General features: G+C 35.3%; 1 protein-coding gene across 6 annotated transcripts in view; it reads right to left on the reverse strand.

The window, feature by feature from the left end:
* The window catches only part of HMCN1 (hemicentin 1), a 499,395-nt gene that overhangs the window by 333,384 nt on the left and 144,286 nt on the right, over nucleotides 1–21,725 (reverse strand). For all 6 annotated transcript variants that reach the window (XR_004179456.1, XM_031657606.1, XM_031657603.1 and 3 more), the window contains one exon: nucleotides 7,781–7,851. Coding sequence is in view for 5 of the 6 variants with exons in the window: in XM_031657606.1 (XP_031513466.1) it covers nucleotides 7,781–7,851 (71 nt within the window). In the remaining variant the exon portion in view is untranslated. The remainder of the gene's footprint in view (nucleotides 1–7,780; nucleotides 7,852–21,725) is intronic.

Genomic DNA, 21,725 nt, shown 5'->3' on the forward strand with positions numbered 1-21,725 from the left:
TGTATTCTTTCTCTTAAACGTAATTTGGCCACAGGAATCTGTCATATTTACCACGCAATGACTCATATATTTACCCTTAAGGATATTCCCATAGATGCACACTTTGAAGAGAAATTCAATAAATTTCCCATTATAATCCATATCCACCCCACTCTAACCACCTGTATATTCCATTTGGAAAAAGCAATCCAACAGTCAAAATAGACTTCAATATTCTTTGTCCGTTGAAGTTCACACAAAAGATCACAAAATCAACCAGGTATTTGCTTCTGGATAGGGTACCAAAATGGATACCTAAAAAAGGGCCAAACATTCCCATTCCTGTCCTCCACCGTCTTGTCGCAGTCTCTATTCCTTGTTCTCTGAGGATATAGGACTGTTTGTCCCTCAGAGAATTCTTCACTCTAGCAGAAACTCTAATAGAAAACTCGAACTGCAAAGTAAAGTTTTAATAGATGCTTCATTCAGGCCCAAAGAAGTTTCAACATAAAAATAAAAACAATCAAAACACTACCTATGAATGTACCTACAGTACACATGGTACCTTTCAATATCTTAAAAATATTTTGTTCTTGTTTCTCTCCAAAGTGTGCATGAGCTTAAATAAGCTTATCATACTTAGTACCAAGAAAATTTGCTGAGGAAAACCAGTGATTTTATTATTAACTTTGTCATTTGCTACTTGGCAATTTTTGGTGGGCCAATTACTCAAAGTGATTGGAGATAGGATATTTAAGAAATAAATTCATTTTGTGGAGGATGAGATCAGCCCTAGACATACATCTGTCTTTAATTCTTTCCTACTTTGTAACATACAAAGAGAAATTATATAAATAAATATGTTAACTTGATTAGATCAATAAGGTTGTTTAAACAGATATTTAGAAGGAAAGTAGTAGAGCAATAAAGGAAACTGGGTTTGGCATTAAATACCTCCAGTTTTGAGATCAGCTTTGCTACTTGCTATTTTTGTGACCTGTGTAAGACATGTTACCTAATATCAAAAAGCTTATGATTCCTCATTTGTAAAAAGAAATAGTAATATTTATGTGGGTATAAATTGAGAAAATGATTTTAAAACACTTACAAAACCTTTTGCAAGGCACATATTCCAAAACTGTTGCTTATTTATGACATAAATATTTGGGGATTACTTCCCTTTAAAGAACTTTGGAGTACTAGAGCTAGTAGTAGCAATAGATAACATTTATTGAGCTTGTACTTTGGGCCACTGTTCTGCTTAAAAGTTTGTACATACTATGAGTTAGATGCCTTATCATACTTTCTTCCCTAAATTAAATACAAGCCAGTCCTCCTTTAAAGTGTGTGTGTGTGTGGTATTTGTAAAAAACTGCATATCATGAAAACTTCAATGGAAATTAAAACTGCTTTTCTAAGTTGAATCATGTCTAATCATGTCCAAAAATGAAAATCAAACCTCTGATAGCTCTACATTATATCTATGTCCATGCTGACATATAATGCCTTTTCTTTCCTTTTTTGGTTCATTTTAAAAATTTATTTGCTTTCTTCATTTTTCTAGCCATATATGTTTGATTTTTAAAAATTCATATGGAAGAATTCTCTATCTAGAAATTAAAGTTACAGTTTTACACAATAGCATTTTTTAAATACTAGAAATTAAAGTATATATACCAAATTGGCATAGTAAATTATACTTCTAAAATCAGCATTATTTTGTTCTCCTCTTTTCAGCAGTCTTTGCCTTTCTGGCCAGGGTATTTCATATTCTCCTTAGGCAGTTAATTCTATCAACTGTTCTTTTATAGCAAAACATTCTTTTCCGCCTAACCTTAACCTTCCAAAGTTTAAACCTATTTATTCTTCTGGACCTCACCCTATCTTCTTCATAACTCTATCATGTTGCTATGTGACAATGCTTTTCCAGATATTTTTAATCATATTCCTACTTTTTAAAAAAGTCTATTTTATTGAAAGACTTTACTAAGGAAACTTAAATTATGTGTGAAGCTTTCGATTGGGGGATCAACAATGTATACAAAAGTTGGCATTGTAATCTCATTATTGTAGAAATATATTGGTGTTTTGAGGGGTTGTGTGTATGTGTGTGTGTGTTTACACTTCGAATGTTTGACTAATGTACTTTTTGTTCTTTAAAACATTTGGATAAAAGGCTTGAAAGCATATCACTGCCAATACCATTTTCTAAAACTCAACAAGCTTTATAGTTTCTTATAAAGAATGTGTCCCGAAGCAAGTCTTTGCACTGCATATTTACAAGGATATTAATTTCCAAAGCTCTGTGTGATTTGAATACCATTTGTTGTCATTTGTCTTTCCTTCTTTTCCCCAGAGAGAAAGCACAGTTGTTTTCAAGTTACTTCTCTGTATTCCAGATGAAATAGGATAAAGGAAAATGAAATTAATGGTATAAATTTAATAAATTAAGTGTAATAATTTTTTGCTAATTTTTTCCTGGAAAATTTTAGATTGCTTTTTCTCAAGTTAATTCCATATCTCTGGAAGAAAAATAGTCGAGCCTGCTGTAATGTGAATGGATGATTAATGCACTTCAAACTGAATTCACTTCTCTTGTTTTCAAAACCAATTTAAATATGAAAGGAATATTTTTAAAAGTCTTTTTTTAAAGTTCACGTTAGTTTAATAGGATAACAATACGTGTTGCTCTTGATATCAGTGATTTTGGGGGAGTTACTAAAAATGGTAGAAAGGGAATTAACTGAAGAAGGGTTTGAAAATCATACATAAAACAGAATTTTGTATCTCATACTAAAATTTTATGAAATGTGTGAGGTTTCTCAAACTGATTAATGAAATAATAAAGTATTCTATAAGTAAACACTGAACAAAATATATCCTTTAGGGTAGTGTTAAGTGATGACATATTTAACCTTTAAATTTTTTGTCACTGATTTAAGACCGAATAATTCACTAAAATCTTTGAAAGCAAAAACACTTCCATGGTATTCCCAATGCCTATAACAATGCCTAATGTTGAATGAAGGGAAAAAGTAAATATTTGATTTTTTCCCTTGCTGGTTGTTCTAATTAAGCACCCTTTTGGATCCTATGAAAGTGCAAAAAAGGGGAAAAAAAGAAAAAAGAAAATCTCATAAGATACAACCTGTCCAGGGGAAACCTACAGAGAAATAGACCCCAGCTTTTATTGCATGGGAAAAAGAAAGAAAAAATATTTTTCTGAACGGAGGTAAAATTACATAATCTTACAGAGTGTCTGTATCATATTCAATTCCAGAGGGTGGAGGAAGACCTCTGGAGAGGCAGTCATGTAGTATGAGTCAGGAATCAGGATCCTTCACCCTGGAGTCAAACAGAGCAAGGAGGATCAGGGCACTCCCTATAGATCCTTCCGAACAAAAGAAGGGGAGAGGCAGATAATCAGGAAGCCTGTGCCAGGTCTCATTGACAATGTAGGTATTTTCATTCTGGCCAGATTTTCAAGAATATAGTCTAGTTGTATTCTCACAGAGGAAAAAAAGTGAATACAGTAAATGCCTTTCTGACATTCTATCTGCTAGAAATCCCCATTACTTGGCCCTTCTGATTATCTATAATGTAATAAAAACTGATAGTTAGGTTTTTGGGGTATTTTCTGTACCATCAAGTAAAGTTTAAATAATATTTGATACAGTTTTACTGTTAAATGTACATTTTTAAAAGAAGCCACCTCAAATGGCACTCATTTATTCAACAGCTATTGAAAGTTTACTGCAGACACTGGTTTATCTTCCAGATGAAGCACAGGCTAATACGAGCTACAGGGCTTTTGTCATCAGGAACTCAGTGCAATAAGGGTACATGAAAGCATTTAAACAACCAGAACAATGCAATTTCTAATTTCCAAGATCCATGAATATAATATAAATTTCTATGGAAATTTTTTTCAGAGAATTTGGACATCCAAAGTGGCAAAGAATTTTCTACATTGAGGGAGAGAAAAGTAAATAGTAAATAAGTAGCAAAATAATGACTGAAAAAATGCCATGGTATAAGAGAAAGGAAATGGAAGACTGTTGGTGAAGAAAAGGTCAAAAAAAATTCAGTAAAAGAGAAGAATAGTCAAGAGATAATTATATAAATCTACTTACATATTCATCAAATATAATTCAATTTAGTATATAATTTACAAATGGAGACATGCACAAAATAGAATCACCCTTGAATACACATTTGGAATGCCAAACTTCCAGTTTTATACCCTATGCCTCAATTATGCTTATTACTATGTGCAAATCTGAATCAAGTCATTTATCCAACAGTGAATCCATGAAAGTATTATACTTCAAACTCTGATTTGGACTCTGTTAATCTGTATATTCTGGTATATTCATTCACTCATTCATTTATTAAAAAGTGAATAGGTTCTATATGCCAGTCCTATTACTGGGGTATTTAATAAGCTAAATTATACACAGTCCTTCAATGTGAACTCCCAACTGCTTTATGACAGAGAAAGGTAGTGAGAAATGACACAGCTGAGAAAATAGGGCAGGATTCTCTGAGGAAGTGGTATTATTCAAGACGAGACTTTGAATACAGGATTTTAAACTAGGTTAAGGGAGTGTGGAAATGAGGGCAGACTGAAGGACAGGAACTTTCTGTGCAAGAACAGCATGTGCAAAAATGCCCTGAGGAGATGGGTGGGGATACAGATATGGGGAGGCTCTATGCAAGGCCCCTGCAGCAGAGTACAGAGCCTGGGAGAAAGAGTAGCACCAGATGGGAACGAAAGGTAGGAAGGTCTCAGGTCACTCAGAACCCAGAACCATAGGAAGAATTTGATGAGGTGGGGGTAAAGAGCCAAGTAGACATGGTACAAGGCAGAAACTTTCAGAGCTGTATTCTGAGATCCCTTTGTCTGCAGAGTAGAGAAGCTAGGCCTGGAAAATAGAAGCAAGAATAAATGCAAGAAAATCCCTTAGAAGCTTTTCTGCATTCATTTAGACTTAAGATATGGTAATTAGGACTCAGATGGTGTCAAAAGAAATGGAGAGGAGCCAATTGATTTAAAAGGTATTTAGAAAGTTACAAACAACACTTAATAACAGTTGGACCAACTATAAGGGGTAAAAGTGCAGGGTGTATTAAGGAAGTATCCAGATATTTGGCTGGGTAACCAGAATACTATAACATCACTCACAAAGGTAACAAAGAGGAGACAAAAGCCAAGGATTAAGCACTACATTTAGGGTACTGGAAAAATAACATTCATGAATTTCATTTTAGAAGGCCATTGTGACATCCAAGAGACTGAAAAGAGGGTCTGTTCCTCAGGAAAGAGGTCAAGGCTAAAGCATATTTACATGGTATGGATGACTTTACCTAAGGAGAGGATAGAAAATGAGGAAACAGAAAGGAGCCAGTTTCAAAACCTTGAGGAACACCAATATTCAATGGCCAAGTGGAAGGAAATGAAGTTTCCTAAGAAGTTGAGTAGGAAAAATGAGATTAAAAAATGAAACATGGATGAGGGAATGAAGTGTGTCAAGCAGGAGGGAGAGTCCAATGTTGTCAAACACTACAGAGATGTCTATCCATTATGATGAGGACTGGAACATTTCCATTGCATTTAGCAAAATGGATATCACTGGTCACTAGCTAATGATACTTTGATACAGTGGGAGGAATGGGAACTAGATTGAAATAGATTGAAGAGTGAATGGCAGAGATGGGAGTAAGGAAATGATAGCAGTGAACATAGACAATGTGGTTGGCATTGAGGGAATTGAGAGAATAGAAATTATTGATAAGAGGACTTGAGAAAAATACAGAAACTTTTTGTTTTTTATTTCGTTTTGCTTTTTATGGTTTTGTTTGTTGGGATTTGTATGTTTTTTGAGACTTGAACATATATATTTAAAAGTCAATGAAAACTCCTTTTTGGCTTTCTTTTGGAGACACGGTCTCACTCTGTCACCCACACTGTCGTGCAACGGTATGATAATAGCTCATTGTAGCCTCAAACTTCGGGGCTCAAGTGATCCCTCACCCTCACCTTTTCAAGTAGCTGGGACTACAGGCATGCACCACCATGCCTGGCTGATTTTTTTGTTTGTTTGTTTTTTAGAGACAGGGTCTCACTATGTGCCCAGGCTGGTCTCAAACTCCTGGCCTCAAATGATCCTCCTACCTTTGCCTCCCAAACCAGCACTGGGATTACAAGCATGAGCTACTGTGCCCAGCCTCAATGGGAACTCTTTAACAGTTGAAAGAAACAGTTTGATAGCGTTAAAATCCCAAGAAAGTCAAGGAATTTAGATCAAGTGAATAAGGATAGGATAGGTGCTGGATGGAAATGGGTTATATGTTACATACGAGGAAGCAGAGGGCTTCCTTTGTTTGTGACTATATGTGAAAACAAGGTCACTCTCTCAGAGTAGATCATCTGCTGAAATAACCAGTAGTAAAAGGGTGGTGAGATAAAGGTTAAAGGAGAGTGAATAAGATTTGCAATTGTCATTGAGAAGAAAGGCAGATTTTAATGATCAAAGAAACATAGTAACATCATGGGAGTATTAAGAGTCCCTTTGAGTTAGGTGGCTATGAATTCACCAGAGAATCAAAGCATCATGTTGTGAAACTTCAACATTTCGCCATTCATGGACAAGCATGAACAATGCAGACAGTTGAGGTCATTCAGGAATGAGATTATGCCTTTTGAATAGAAAGGCAATGGACAAAGGAGAAAAAGCAGTGTTTAAAATGATTTAAAAAACTCTGAGCTAGATTAGAAGAAGTGAAAAAATAAGAAATCTGATGGCCTGGGAGACAGTGCAGGGGTCAGTGGACTGCAGTGCTTGCTGAGGGTAAGGGAATGGTTGTAGTATAAAAAGTTGCACCAACCCGCTCAGTGCACAGGTAATTGTTGATAAAGATGTCTGAATTATCTGAGAGAGGAAACATGATAACAAGATCTAGGGGATGTTTGGATGTTTGTGGAAATAGATGACTAAGACAGAGTAAGGAAAAGGTCATCGAAGATAACTAGTAGCTCAAGGAACTGAAAAGGTACTATTCTGACTAGGTCATTCTCATAAATGTTGAAGTCACTCACAATAATGGCACCCCTGGAGAGAAAAGGCAGCCAAAGAGGCAGGTATCAATATCAGAAATGAATGATGGAGAGTGGCCAAAAAGTCTGAGGATAACAGGGGCAGAGACCACAGAAGGTAGTATAGTGAAATAGCCTCAGAGAAGCACATTTTTTAAATGAATAAATTCAGCACCAAAAGGTGCATAGCAACTTTACCTCTAAGTTCTGTTTTCAGAATAACATTTAAACCAATGTGATCCATCTTCTCTAATAACCAAGTTATGTGTACAATCAAACATTTCATATGGCTGACTTACAGCAGCACAGAATATCAAAATTACCTTAGTTATGCCATTAATTTTGTGGGAAAATAATTATTAACTGTTCCTTATATTTCTAAGCAAAAAGACTTATCTAGAGCAGGGGTCAGCAAACTTTTTCCTTAAAGGGACCAGTCTGCCACAATTACTCAACTCTGCCATGACAGTGTAAACCAGCCATAGGGAGTAACTAACTGGTGATATTTCAAATCCCATCTGTCCTATTTCTGTATCTATTGTTCAATTCATTCTGGACTCAGGTGGAGGGCTGGGGGGTGTGGCAATTATGGGGTCCCTTAAAAAGCCAACAATTATTTCTTTTAGATTTAAAAAAATAAAGATAATCAGCCAAAGGCTGGTGATTTTCCATTCCCCCAAGAGAACACTGAAAGCAAGCACTCACCTGAACATATAGTTCTCTGAGTTCATATTGAAATTTCTTGGGATCTGTGGTAATTGTCACTGGGCCAATTTCTGTGAAGATAAAAATGACATAGGTCAATAAATAGTAATCAATGGCATTAAATACTTTATTGTGTTTATGGATGGTTTTTCACTGTGCACTACATGGTTACTTATTAAAAAGAAATAGTAAAATACCAAATACTCTTTCTCAATTTGTAGCTACCAAGGAATAACTTATAATTTACTGTAAAGTATGCATATCTAAAACGGTGAATTTTTAACCATAGGAAATGCAAGGAGGAGTAAAATAGTCACAGGACAAAGAATCAGGAGAGCACAGTTCCAGTTCTTTCTTACTCTCACCAGTCAGTAAATATTTATTAAGCACCACTTTGTTGTTAGAATTTAGATGAATCACTTATTCGTCCATAATTCAGTTTCCCCAACTTTAAAGTGAAAATTTGTTTGCAACCTTTCTGTAAGTCTTAACTCATTCAAAATAAAAAGTTTGGTGTAAACAATAAACAAGAAAAAAGTGAACATTCACTGCCTTTCCCATAGGTTTTTAAGAATTTGAAGATGTGGCCAGATGCGGTGGCTCACACCTGTAATCTCAGCACTTTGGGAGTTCAAGGCGGGCAGATCATTTGAGGTCAGGAGTTCGAGACCAGCCTGACCAACATGGTGAAACCCCATCTCTACTAAAAAATACAAAAAAAAATTAGCTGGGCATGGTAGCACATGTCTATAGTCCCAGCTATTCAGGAGTGGAGGTTGCAGTGAGCCGAGTTCATGCCACTGCACTCCAGCCTGGGAGACAGTGAGACTCCGTCTCAAAAAAAAAAAAAAAAAAAGAAAGAAAAAGAATTTGGAGACGTGTAGTGTAGTTGCAAGGACATTAACAGTGCAGGAAATAGTCCCTATAACTTTTTTTCTCAAGGCTGGGGTGGCTGAACCTGGCTATCGCCATTCTCCTGAGCTGGCTTTGACCATTACCTTGAGGGCTGTGGCCATCCTCACAACTGCCGAGATGTACTACACAAAACCACTTTTTCCAACAGGAAAAGGTGGGGCCACTGCCTTCCCTGGAGAGCCAAGACTTAGATCATAAGTCAGGTGAATAGATGAATAGAAGGATCCCAGATATCATGGGTTAACTTGAAAATCTGTATATACATATATATTTGTATTTTTGGTTGGACCCAGCATGTCTAAAGTAAACATTTCAATCCCGAGCTTATTCTCTTTAAAGAATAAATCAATTCTTAACATAGATAAACTAAAAGTGGCCATTTATGGGTATCAATTACTTTCCCCAGAGAGAATCCATGTATTTAAGTAATGGTATTAAAATTCATCTGGGTACCATGTGCTTATATATAGCATCTTAAATTCTCAGGGTAGATGAAAAGCTTCCTATCTTATATAATGAAGGTATAGACTCATTCGAAACTATAATGTGCAACTACAATGCAAAATTATAAAGATACTTAACATTTAGCTTTTACAAAATGTTTTCTAGCTTTAAAGGCATACTGCTCAAAAAAGAGCTTATAACTCCAAAGAACAATACTTAATTAGCCAAACCTTCCATAACAAGCTACATATGGTACAAAAACAGACTGTAGTATTTTAAAAGTAAATGAGACAAATTGGAAGGGAGGTACAATTTGTCTGCCATAACCCATGTAATTTTTCTTAGAAATAACAGGAAAAAATGCCTCAATCCTTCACTATAGATTAGACACTTTGCATTTTGCAAAAGGAGTGGAGAAGCAATTGTAGAAACTGTGAAAACGCAAACATCTGCATTCCATACAAAGCAAAATCATCATTAACCACGTCCCAAGTATATGGAAAATGGGAGAAGCCTACTCCCTCAAGACTAAACAAAGGCATACTTTGCAAAGGAATGCAAAACAGCAAAGAATATGCCAGGCAGTTACACCCTGACATATAAATTGTCAGTAGCATTGTCAAGCCAAGCTTCTATATTCCCACATTGCATAATACTGAAATAATCTAAGAATTTAAAATTCAAGAAGTAGAAAGAAATACAAAGAATACTAGAAAAAAACAATTATATAATAATAAAGAGTGTAAACATGCAAGGACATTCCCTATAGTAATAAAAAATATCTCTGAATATATGCCTGCTCTTCAAGAGTGGGGATCAAGGGATGTTATTAAAATAAGAGAACCAATTAGCCTTCATTTTAGTCAACCAGAGACTCTCAAATATTCACCTGTTTTCAACAAAGACAGGAAACCTTTCTTAAAGCTCATTATATTTTTGCAAACCATACTGGACAGCTGAGATAAATCTTTATCAGTTATGAAACATACTCAGGAGAGGTAACAGCTTGCTGAGCTGTCCTATCCCTCCAGCTGTAAGCATCCTTTCCAATTCATTTTAATTGAATGATATGACTATTTGGCAAAATCAGCCCTCCTCCCTTTCAGAACTTGCTTCCATTCCAGTCTTTCTTTTCACATAACAGAGCCCTGTGCCAGCTGTGTCATTAGCAATTTCCTCTTTTCTTCCTTTTCACTCATGCTGGTTTCATCCCCTGCCAAGCCTTTGATGACATTTAGCAGGTACAACTTTGTCCTCTCTTCCTGCCTGAACATGGTCCTCCAGTGCTTATAGAACTAAATGGGAACTCTCAAAGGTAATCCAGGCCCTCACTACAAACTTCAAACTTTGAAGCTATTGCACTTGCTTACCATTTCCATCACTGTCCCCCTTGTCTTTCTCCTGCCCACGTACCTGTCAAGTCTATAAGGCCTGACTTAAACCTTATCTTCTTTTAATATTTTGCCTTTTCTCTAATTTGCTTTACTGTCGTCCTGATAACATTGTTATAACAGAAAGTGGAAACAATAGAGCTGCATATTTAACAAAATGCAGAGATCATTTCTACGTTACTCCATTTATTTTATCTAGTTGTTTACAAAGAAAACTCATGCATAAAAAAGAAAATAACCATTAATCTCAAATATAAGTATAGAGCTAGAAAGGGCATTAAAGATTGTTTGGTTCAATCCCCTTACCCTACAGACAAGAAAACCTGAGGTCCAGAGACAATGAAATTGAAAAACTTTGGTAGTGAAGAAAGAGGTGAAGATATCTGATAACATATTTTATGTTGAGTGACCTATGCAGCTTGCTAACTTTCCCTGTTTTCCAACATTTCCATTCTGTGAATTATATCAAGACTAACATCCTTCTCCTTTCCTCTGGACTATTGGCAGGATGAGCTTCTTCGGAGTCCAGAATTTTAATATGATGCACACAGTACCCAGCATTCTTTGTTGTCACATGCCTATATATTTTTTAAGTTACTTGTTGTTGTTGTTGTTTTAAGACAGGGTCTTGCTCTGTCACCCAGGCTGGAGTGCAGTGGCACTGTCATAGCTTACTGCAGCCTTGCCCTCCCAAGGATCAAGTGATCCTCCTGCTTCAGCCTCCCAAGTAGCTGGGACCACAGGTATGAGCTACCATGCCCAGCCAATTTTTTTATTTTTTGTTGAGACAGGGTCTCATTATGTTGCCCAGGCTGGAGTGCAATGGCATGATCACAGCTCACTGCAGCCTTGACCTCCCAAAGCTCAAGCAATCCTCCTGCCTCAGCCTCCCAAGTAGCTGTGACCACAGGTATGAGTCACCATGCCTGGCTCATTTTTTCATATTTTTTGGAGACAGGGTCTCACTATATTGCCCAGGCTGGCTGGGTGAATATTTTTTAATAGACTGAATATCCCTCTTGCCTTGTAAATACTATAATCAACCACACTAAGCAACTTCGCTAGAAAATTGCCTCTCAAATCTATTTAACAAAAAGACGTTGAACACCTACTGTTTGCAGTTGCCACTGGTAACAAAGATGAATGAACATGAACCCTGTCCTCAAAGTCTCACCAGTCTAGTGAGATAAAAATGTAGATACGTAATTATAGTATGATGTAGTAAGGGCGGAAATAAAAGTGTGGAAAAGGTAGTGTAAAAGGACTAATTGAGAGAGACTTTTTTTTTCCAGAAAGAACCAAGGGAGATTTCAAAAAGGATGTGAAAGTTCTGGATTTCAAATTAGTTAAAACAAAAGTTATTTATTCACACTGATTTCTTTTTAAGTTCTATATATCAAGTTCACAAGGTATTCACATCTTGTATCAAATAAGTTATTACATATCACTATCTATATTTGCAATAACCTATATAATTCACAATACTCTATAACACATGCTGACCCACTTTAAGTCTTATAACAACCTCATAGAGTAGGTAGGATACAAGTATATAGACAATAGAAGCTTAAGTGATTAGCCAAAGTGGCCCAGCCTCTTTAAGGGCTACCACTATACCAAGTGCCAGCGACATGATAGCCAGCATCTACCATATGATACTATTGATTGCCTGATTGCTTTATTCATACCTCACTTGACTGTCAGCACCTTGAGGGGATTAACTGCCTCAGTATACATTCAGATTTCCAGTAAGTGCTTGAATATAGGAGGAAGGAGGAGAATGACAATAAAAAGAATAAAGATTAAACCTAGGCCTTCAGATTCTTTATTTCTTGCTTTATCACTACATCATGGAGCCTCAATGCTACAGCTAAAGACCATGCTAAAGATCAGTGAGGACACTGATTAATCAACTGAAAAAATTTCAATTTCCTATGTAACCAGAATGGTTTATTCTTTAGTTTAATCAAGTAAAGTTGATACAGAAAACTGATACAATTTTTCATATATAACTTATTTTTTAAAAAACAGTAAGGCAACATGTATTCTACAAAAATAAACAATTTTTTTTGTGCTTCAGAGACCATTTTTTATTTTTAAAAAAATAATGTCTGAAACTCTAAGGAAGTCTTTTCTCTTTTCAGTAATTTTATTATTTCCCATTTCCTAGGGATTTATCAGATGGGTTGGATTTATTTCCAGCATCTCAGCTATTGTTCTCTTAATCTGAGTTGCTGGGTTGTACTTAAGAAAATAATGGAAAGAAATTCACAATGTAATATTTTCTTTCACTGCTTCATTTGGCAAGATCAATATCCAGCCTCTCACTTCCTTTTTCCTTTCCACTAACAGACTTCTGCTACTTGTAGTTTTTCTTTACTCAAAGTGGTTCCTTGATAATGAGAGGAATATTTACTGCTGCCTTCTGGGGTCTAAACACTGCCTAGATATAATTTAATAGCCATTTTCCCAATTTTTTTGTTTTTTTAAAAAAATATATTGTTCTTAACTTTATATTGATATACATGAATAAATATATGAAAAGCTAAAACAAGAACCCCCTGAGCTGCATTATGAACTAATCAATATTTTCAAGGCATTATAGAAGAAGCTAAGAAATATATAAATCAGATTATCTGCCACAATTGAAATACAGTTGAAAACTTTAAAAACAGCAAGCTAAGTTAAAAGAAAGCTAAATCAGCATCTGAGAAGAGCCAAGTAGTACAGATACAAGAAGACAGTAAATTTTCTGTGTCCCAAGAGGATAGTGAGATCCATGAGTTGTAGGAAAATACACCATGAAGGCATCCAGGAAGAGACAGGGTAGGAGTTGGAATATGAAGCGAACACCAAATTAATAGAGGGTGACAAAAGAACAAAGAAATCCTAGGCATTGGGAAGTGGCCTCCTTAAAATGCCATTCATGAGCTGAAAGTCAACATGTCCCTCCCAATTTCTAAAAATTCTACTCTTAGTCACTTAATGTAAGACAAATCAATTATAATGTCCTTTATGTGCAAAGATGTTAGTATAAATAAACATATTCAAAGCATTGGGGATGTTTTCTGAATTAAAAAAATAATAAATTATGTTTTCTGCTTTAGGATACTGCAAAAAATCAGATTATTATATCTACTCTTACTGTTTTCAATTTATCTACAATACATGCATTCCATATTTCTCCATCCTTACTCAATTATAATGTTGCTGTCCAGCACCATTTTTAAATGATCTGCATCTAATCGACAAACACAGAACTGTTTCCTGACTTTGAGCTGAGCTAATGCCAAGTATATTTCAGGATTCATTTAGTAGAGTATATTCCTATTCATATTAGAACAGGTAATTTTCAGGACCACATGAAAAGGCCCTTATGATTGTTTTGACAATACAATGATGTATTTTGTGTATTTTATAAAATCAGTGAATTCATGCACAGCATATTATCTAATATGGCTTAAATAGCATTCTGTTCCACTTCCAAAGGGATTATCCACTTAACAATAAGAGGTATGATAACCTTAAATATATGCATTGAACAAAATTGCACATAGTACATGTATAATGCATGGATCATTTCGCTTTATGGACTGCTGAATGAGATGTAGAAAAAATTGTTAACATAAATTCAGCAATGTTACACAGATGTTTAGAACAAGAAGCAAAGAAGAACTCCTTAATAATGAACACAGGGCTTTGAGGTATATAGAGTAGGATGTTATTGCTTAGATGACTTTGGCCAGAGCAGCAGAAAGCCCTCTTGCAAAAAAACAGTCATGGGATTTTTATGGCCAACAAAGTTCAGACTCTCAGTTTTACATGTAATCCTAAATGTAAGATGACATTTTTAACATTAAAATACATCTATGCACTGATAAGGCATAATCAGAGATACAAGAGAACATATATTTTAAGTCATGCTATTTAACAAGATTTCATTAACAAGCTTTCCAATGTTATCAAGCTTTCCAACGTTTCCAATGTTTTGTATGCTGAAAGCAAACAAAAAGAAAATAAATACCATCTTCAAGAATATTTTTGAATTGAAATAATTCTTATTGGGATATGTGCTTTAAATTTTAGGATAAGAATACTGTAATTCATTTCAAAGTTTTAATTGCTCTTAGGCAATTCCTTAACATTAATATTCTTCCAAATAAATCTAGTCATTAGTTAGGGATAAAGAAAATAAAAAATTATGAAGGGAGAGGTAAAATGTTGATGAAGAAGAAAAAAGTCTGTTTGCAAGTCCTTAGAAAGGAATCATTAATATTGTTGAAATTTCCAAATGTTGGGAGAATAGACCTAACTTCAGCTTTGATTGTTTCCACAACCACCAAACAAATGTATGCAGCACTTTGACTGTGTTTTCAGAGAAAACAAAACCATATTTATGAAGCAAGCAAACATTTTATTCACAAAAATAGGGGAATCAGAGACATTGCTAAAAGTATGATAGATGTCTGGGTGTATATAATATGTGTATTCCCTAAATACTTGCTCCAATTCATTCAACAAACAGGCAGTATACACACTTAGCAGAGTTCAAATTGTCAGAAGAAAGTATAAGCAAACAAATACTCTTAAAGAAAGGAGTCTCGATTATAAAAGTCAGAAATATCTGGGTGTGTCTTACAAATTTAAGAACCAGCTGCATGGATTTATGACAAGGTCCTGCTTTTAACGGGGCTTCACCTTGGGGTCTAATGCTTTGCAGTCACTGTAGGGAATTTTTTTTTTCTTTTGGATTTGTGTTTTGTAAGTGAAGTTCAATGGGATGATTGACCTTGGCTCACGGATGGTTCCACCTCCCACCACCACAAGATTCTCTGCTACCTGCTCTCCCACTTCTAGATGCCCAGGCCCTACTCAGTAGCCCCATCTCTGTTCCTACAGGCTGTCACCTTCTGCCCCAATAGGAACCTGTATATGGGAACAGAAAAGACTGGGGGGTGTAATGCCCAGCACCATCTTTGAGTGGGGCATGGAGGTGGCAAACCCCTCTCCAGGTTGGCAGCACCATAACACACTAGTAGAAGCCAGAGGCCAAGTCTCAGTGGGGCAAGCTTTTCATTCACCTCCAATCCAGCTACCAAGCACACCTCAGCGCTGAGGCTTAAAGATCCCTGGGGGTCGCCTGTCTGTCAAGAGTTGGGGTGGCTGGCCCATGGAAAGAGGGGATGTCTGCTTCAAATGGATCTGTAAAGAGCACAGAGCCTAGGGCTTGTGCTGGTGGGAAGGGGAAACTGGCAACCCAGGCTGCCTAGAGGTGAAGCACAGCCTATATCGTGAGGAAGAAACTTCTGGTGCCCACGTGGGTCTGCATTTGCCTAAGAAGTGTCCAGATGCCCAGGGACCTCCCTCTCAGGCTCCAAGCCTAGAGGATCTTCTCTTCTAGGTGCCAGCTCTCTGAAGTCTGGCTTAACTTACTAGCAAGAGTTTTACTATCCTTCATTGTGTGCAATGCTAGTTTTAAAATGCAAATAACAGAGCATTTGACTGGTATGTAGATTCACTCAAATTACATAATTCCTGTTTCCTGGCTGATCCCAGATGGTGCCTACAGCTGGCCGGGAAAGACAAATACAAAGCAGATTAAGAATACTGAAAGAGGAACCATTTACCGTATTATCCTAACAATAGTATGTTGTTCCAAGTTTATCATGACATTGGGTTAAATAGTACTCTCTACTGAAAAATCTGTTTTTTTTTTTTTTTTTAACGAAGAGAGAAAAACCATGTTTATATAAAAGAATATATATCAGATCTATATAAAAATAACATTCTACCTTTCAAAGCAATATAAGAGATCACAAAGGAAAATACTGACAGATATAAATATAGCAAAAAAAATTAAAATCTGAAATATATAAAACCAGATTCAGCAGCATTTTTATGAACAATTAAAATAGATTAAAACCTATGATATCTGAAGAGATTATTCAACTTCATAAGAAAAAAATAAAATACCAAACACTACATGAAAGGAAAATTCTTAAAAAAGCAAAAAAACAACAGGAGCAAGGTCACATTTAGTCATAGTGAAAGAGATGCAAACTTCAGCAAATTTAAAGAAAGAAAACTTTTTTGAAAGATTATTAATCAAACTAGTGTCATGATAAACCTGGAATATTTGTAGTGTTGGCAAGATTGTGAATGGTTACAACATCTGTGAAATTTACTACAGTTACATCTATTACAAGCCTTCAAAGTATTTTGTGATACACATATGTTCATTACAGCACTATTCACAATTGCCGAGACATGAAATCAACCTAAATGCCCATCAACAGTAGACTGAATAAAGAAAATGTGAGACACACACACACACACACACACACAGACACACACACACACACACCATGGAACATACACCATAGAATACCATGCAGTCATTAAAAAAGGACAAGATCATGTCTTTTATAGCAACATGGATGGAGCTGGAGGCCATTATCCTAAGCAAACTAACAAAGAAACAGAAACCAAGTACTAAATGCTCTCACTTACAAGTGGGAGCTAAACACTGAATACATATGGACACCAAGAAGGTAAGAATAGACACCAGGTGTACTTGAAGGCGGAGGGTGGGAAGACAGTGAGGACTGAAAAACTACCTATTGGGTACTATGCTTATCACCTGGGTGGTGAAATAATCTGTACACCCACTACATGCCATTTACCTAAAAACAAACCTTCACATGTACCCCTGAACCTAAAATAAAGGTCTAAATAAAAGTATCTTGTGATAAAGTCATTTCGCTCTTTGTTATAATTCACTGGAAATAAAATGACACGGACATTTTCAGAATATCAATAAAGTCAAAATGGAGAAATGATTAAAAACATATAATTCTCTAAATAATATTAGGCATCAATTAAATTATTGTTCAATGGAGAAAAATAAGCCAATGTTTATTATATAATAAATAAAAAGACAAAACACAGAATTGTATATATACTTTAATTACAATTATTTGCAAAGACACATGTACATAAGGACAAGTGCTGAAAGGTAACACCAGAGTAAAAATTAATGTTTGAAACTAATAGAATGAGTATTTTTTATTTTTCTAAATTTTCAACTTATTGTACTGTTACATAATCTAAGAAAAAAAAGGAATTTCACCTGATCACATACAAGCTTGATGTGTTCATGAATTTTGGCTGTGTGGTTATTAATTTGTTTAAAATGGTCACTGGAAAAAAAGTACAGAAGTATTTCTGAGCATTAGGCAAGATAACAAGGAAAGCATTAGTTTAAGACATTATTTGTTAATATTGTGAGATGAAATATTTTAAGTATTTCGAGTCTAATCAAAACAGTCATTGTCTGGATATGGTATTCTTTTTCAATCCTCTCACTTCAAGCTTTCATCTCTTTCAAGTACACAAGTCTTGGCAATGTCATCTTCCTACTGTTAGTCTTTATTGAATATACAAGAATTCCTTTTCATTGAGTGAAATGAAACACTGTTCAGACTTCTAACACTGAACTCCACCACAGCCAAATTTTGGTTCTTTTTTTCTGTGTATTATTTATATTTTCTCTATATACTGTTGCAATTATATATGCCTATATACATACAAATATCTGTCTTGCTTTTTTCTCTTCATGGAATAAATATTTAAAATATGAAATATCCAATATAATTGAAAATACTGAAAACAATACTGCATCATCAGTGTAAATGCCCATTTTACAATTAAATACTTCTAATATGAACAAGTTCAGAGTCTCCACTTTAGTTGGTAACTAAAAGCATCTTAGATTTAGAAATTACCTAGTCTCTTTAAGGTCAATGAACTTAATTATTTTGTTCCAGTTTGAATCTTCTCCAAAGGCATTTCAGCCCAAGACAGAACACATACATTATGCTTACACATAATAATAGGAAAGCATCCACATTTGAGCCATCCCACTCCCTCCCCTTACAAGTCACCAATGCACTGAGGCAATTGCAGAGAGAGGCAAGTGTCTCCACACAAATACCAATGAGCCGTGGCACATATCCAAAACTTTCCAAAAACTATAGAAGAGAAACAAGAGACATTCTGTGGCATTCTCTGGTATCACTGTGTTCGGTGCACCCATACCAACCGATATCACACACAAGGTTTCAATACCTCTGGCTCCCAATTCCCATGCTTCTCCTCTTCACTCTGAAGCACATTCTTGTTAACTGATTATATCAATTCTTCTCTTTAAAACCTGAACTCTAAAAGGCAGAGATTGTTTCTTTGTTGTATGATCTGTACTCAAACCAAAATGCAATAATTGACCTGTGTTTTACAGACATCCATTCATAACAACTAGCAGACACTGAAAAGGAGATGAAAATACTACTGTCAAGTTATGTTATCTGTCATTGTTCCCAAAGTAATTTAGAAAAATGCCCATCTCTACATTTTTGTTTATATTTTTTTCTATATAAGAGGCTGTTTTCCCCATTTACTTATCACATCTTACTTCAAGATTCAACTTGGGTCTCAATTTGTTTTGGAAAGCCTCCTGAATATCTCACTCTTCTGAATTAGAGCTCACTCAACTAATTTCTCTTAAGGATATGTCTTAGCTGCCTGTTCAGTATTTATCAAATGTGGTAAGCATCCTCTAAAATGGCCTCCAATTATCCCCATGTCCTGGTATGCATACCCTTGTGTAATCCCCTCCCCTTGGCTATAGGCTGGACCTAGTGCCCTGCTTCTAAAAAAAGGATAGGGCAAAGATGATGAGATGTCACTATCAAGATTAAATTATAAAGAGAACTTAGTTTCTGTCTTGCATGCCCTCTCTTGCTCTCTGATGAAAATCAGTCATGTGAACCAGCCATGTGAGCTACCCTGTTACCCTACGGAGACCCATATAACAAGAAACAGAGGGCAGCCGATATGTACCTGAGGCCCTCAGTCCAACAGCTCAAGAGGAACTCAATCCTGCCAACAACCATGTGAGTAACTTGGAAGTGGATCCTTTTTCAGTCAAGTTTTGCAAGGATCACAAGGTCCAATCAGTATCTTAATTATAGACTTGTAAGAGACTCTGAGCCAGAGGACCCAGCTCAGTAGTGCTAGGGCTCCTGGCCCATAAAAACTGGCAAATAATAAATGTTTATTGCATTAAATAGCACTAAGTTTTGGAATATTTTTTATGCAACAGTAGATAGCTATATTCACTTATGCATTCTCCCAAACTAGATTATAAACTGCTCCGATGATAGCAACTGTGACATTTTGAATCTCCAGCACTTAGACAGTGACCCTCACTGTTTAATGACAGTAAAGTTATAGAAAGAGACAATTTTGAACAATATACACAAATCACTACTTTAAAATAGTCACTATAGCAATTTATAGATGAGATAAAGTGCAGTCTCTGTGTTAAAAAATCTGTAGTTTAATTTGCAAAACAGAAAATATAAATACATTTATGTATATGTGTGTATAATAAGAAATACACAGATAAATAAATATTCAAATTTAGAAGAGGCTAACATTTAAGCAATAATTAAGAAAATGAAAAATGTGATGTATGAAGAAATTGGAAAACATTACTATGGCTGTCAGGAAAAATATTAAGAAAAAGAAAATACTAAGTACTATAAAATCCCTTAAAATATATATAATTATGGTACTTAATCCTAAAAAGTATGAGAGAAATAACAGACATTAATAGAACATTTGAAGTCATTCATATATTATCTCAAATGCTGCCTATGAATCTCATCATGGTATTTAGTCATAAAAATGAAAGAGAGATGAAAGAATGAAGAAAATTCAAAGCAATTGAAATTGAGTTCAAAACTCTGAAGAAGTTATTAATGAAGACTCTGCCAAAAAATCAACTAAAAAAATTTAAGATCTTTACTGGCAAACACACTACTTCTGATACGTTTTAATTCAACAAATAATTTTTAAGTCCCTGCTAACTAATCATGAACTGTACTTGAAGTTGACTACTTAAAGCCTAATTAGACAGTTCACATTGTATACAGCCCAGTTACTTGGTGAATTTATATGATGTCTTCTTAATTATGTAAATGTCTGCCCATCCATACAGTTTAGTATAAAAAAGCTGAATATGTTTGATAAAAGTGATAAGGAACACTATTTAGAAGGTATTTTTCTGGTGGTGGAAGAGAACAACCTGGAATAGAATCAAACATTACCAGATGCTTCATATTTGATAGCACTGTGCTTGGCACAACTGCGGAAGAAAAAGATAAATCATTTTCTCCAATAAATTCACAATCTTGGAGAGAAAATGAAGAATAAAACAAGGAAAGAGACAAAATAACAAGTTGAAATAAATGCTACTATATAAATAAGCAGGCTACTGAGACAGAAATAATGAGAAGAGGGGGTGCTTACTATAACAATGGAAGATATCTATTGTATTTCTCTCATATAAAATGAATGTCTACAGTCTGTGTCCACTTTTACTGGGTTGTTGGGTATTTTGTGCCAATTTGTAGATGCTCTTTATATATCAAGTAAATTGGGTTTTGTCTGTGATAAAGTTGCAAAAAATTTCCTCCAGTTTGATGTTTCTTATAGCAATTTTGGCCATGTGGAAATAGCTTTCTTTTAGGTAGTAAGTAAAATTTATTAACCTATGTCTTGTGGTTTCCTGATTCTTATCACAGTTGAGAAAGCTTTCTTCCCTCTAAAGTTGCACAGAATTCTCTCATGATGTCTTCAAGTATATTTATGGTTTATGATGTACATTTACATTTATGATGCATTTGGAATTTATCCTAGTTTAAGGTATAAGGTATGGAACCTCTTTTTTTCCAGACGGCTACCCAGTTGGCTCCTCATTACTTACGGAAAAACTCATTTCTTCCATTGACATTACAAACCACTATGATTCACATATGTATTCTATATACTAATCCACTATTCTTTCCCTTCATACTTAGAACCAAATTGTCTTAATAACTGAGGCTTAGTAATATGTTTTAATATCTAGTAAAACTAGTCCCACATCATTACTCCCCTCTTGCTAAATTTTTCTGGCCATTCATGCTTATTATTTTTCCATATCAACTTTATCTTTTTGTTGTTGTTGTTGTTTTGAGACGGAGTCTCACTCTGTCGCCCAGGCTGAAGTGCAGTAGTGTGATCTCGGCTTACTGCAGCCTCTGCCTCGTGGGTTCAAGTGATTCTCCCACGTCAGCTCCCCAAGTAACTGG

Source organism: Papio anubis, chromosome 1, assembly GCF_008728515.1.
Source record: "Papio anubis isolate 15944 chromosome 1, Panubis1.0, whole genome shotgun sequence".
NCBI lineage: Eukaryota > Metazoa > Chordata > Mammalia > Primates > Cercopithecidae > Papio > Papio anubis.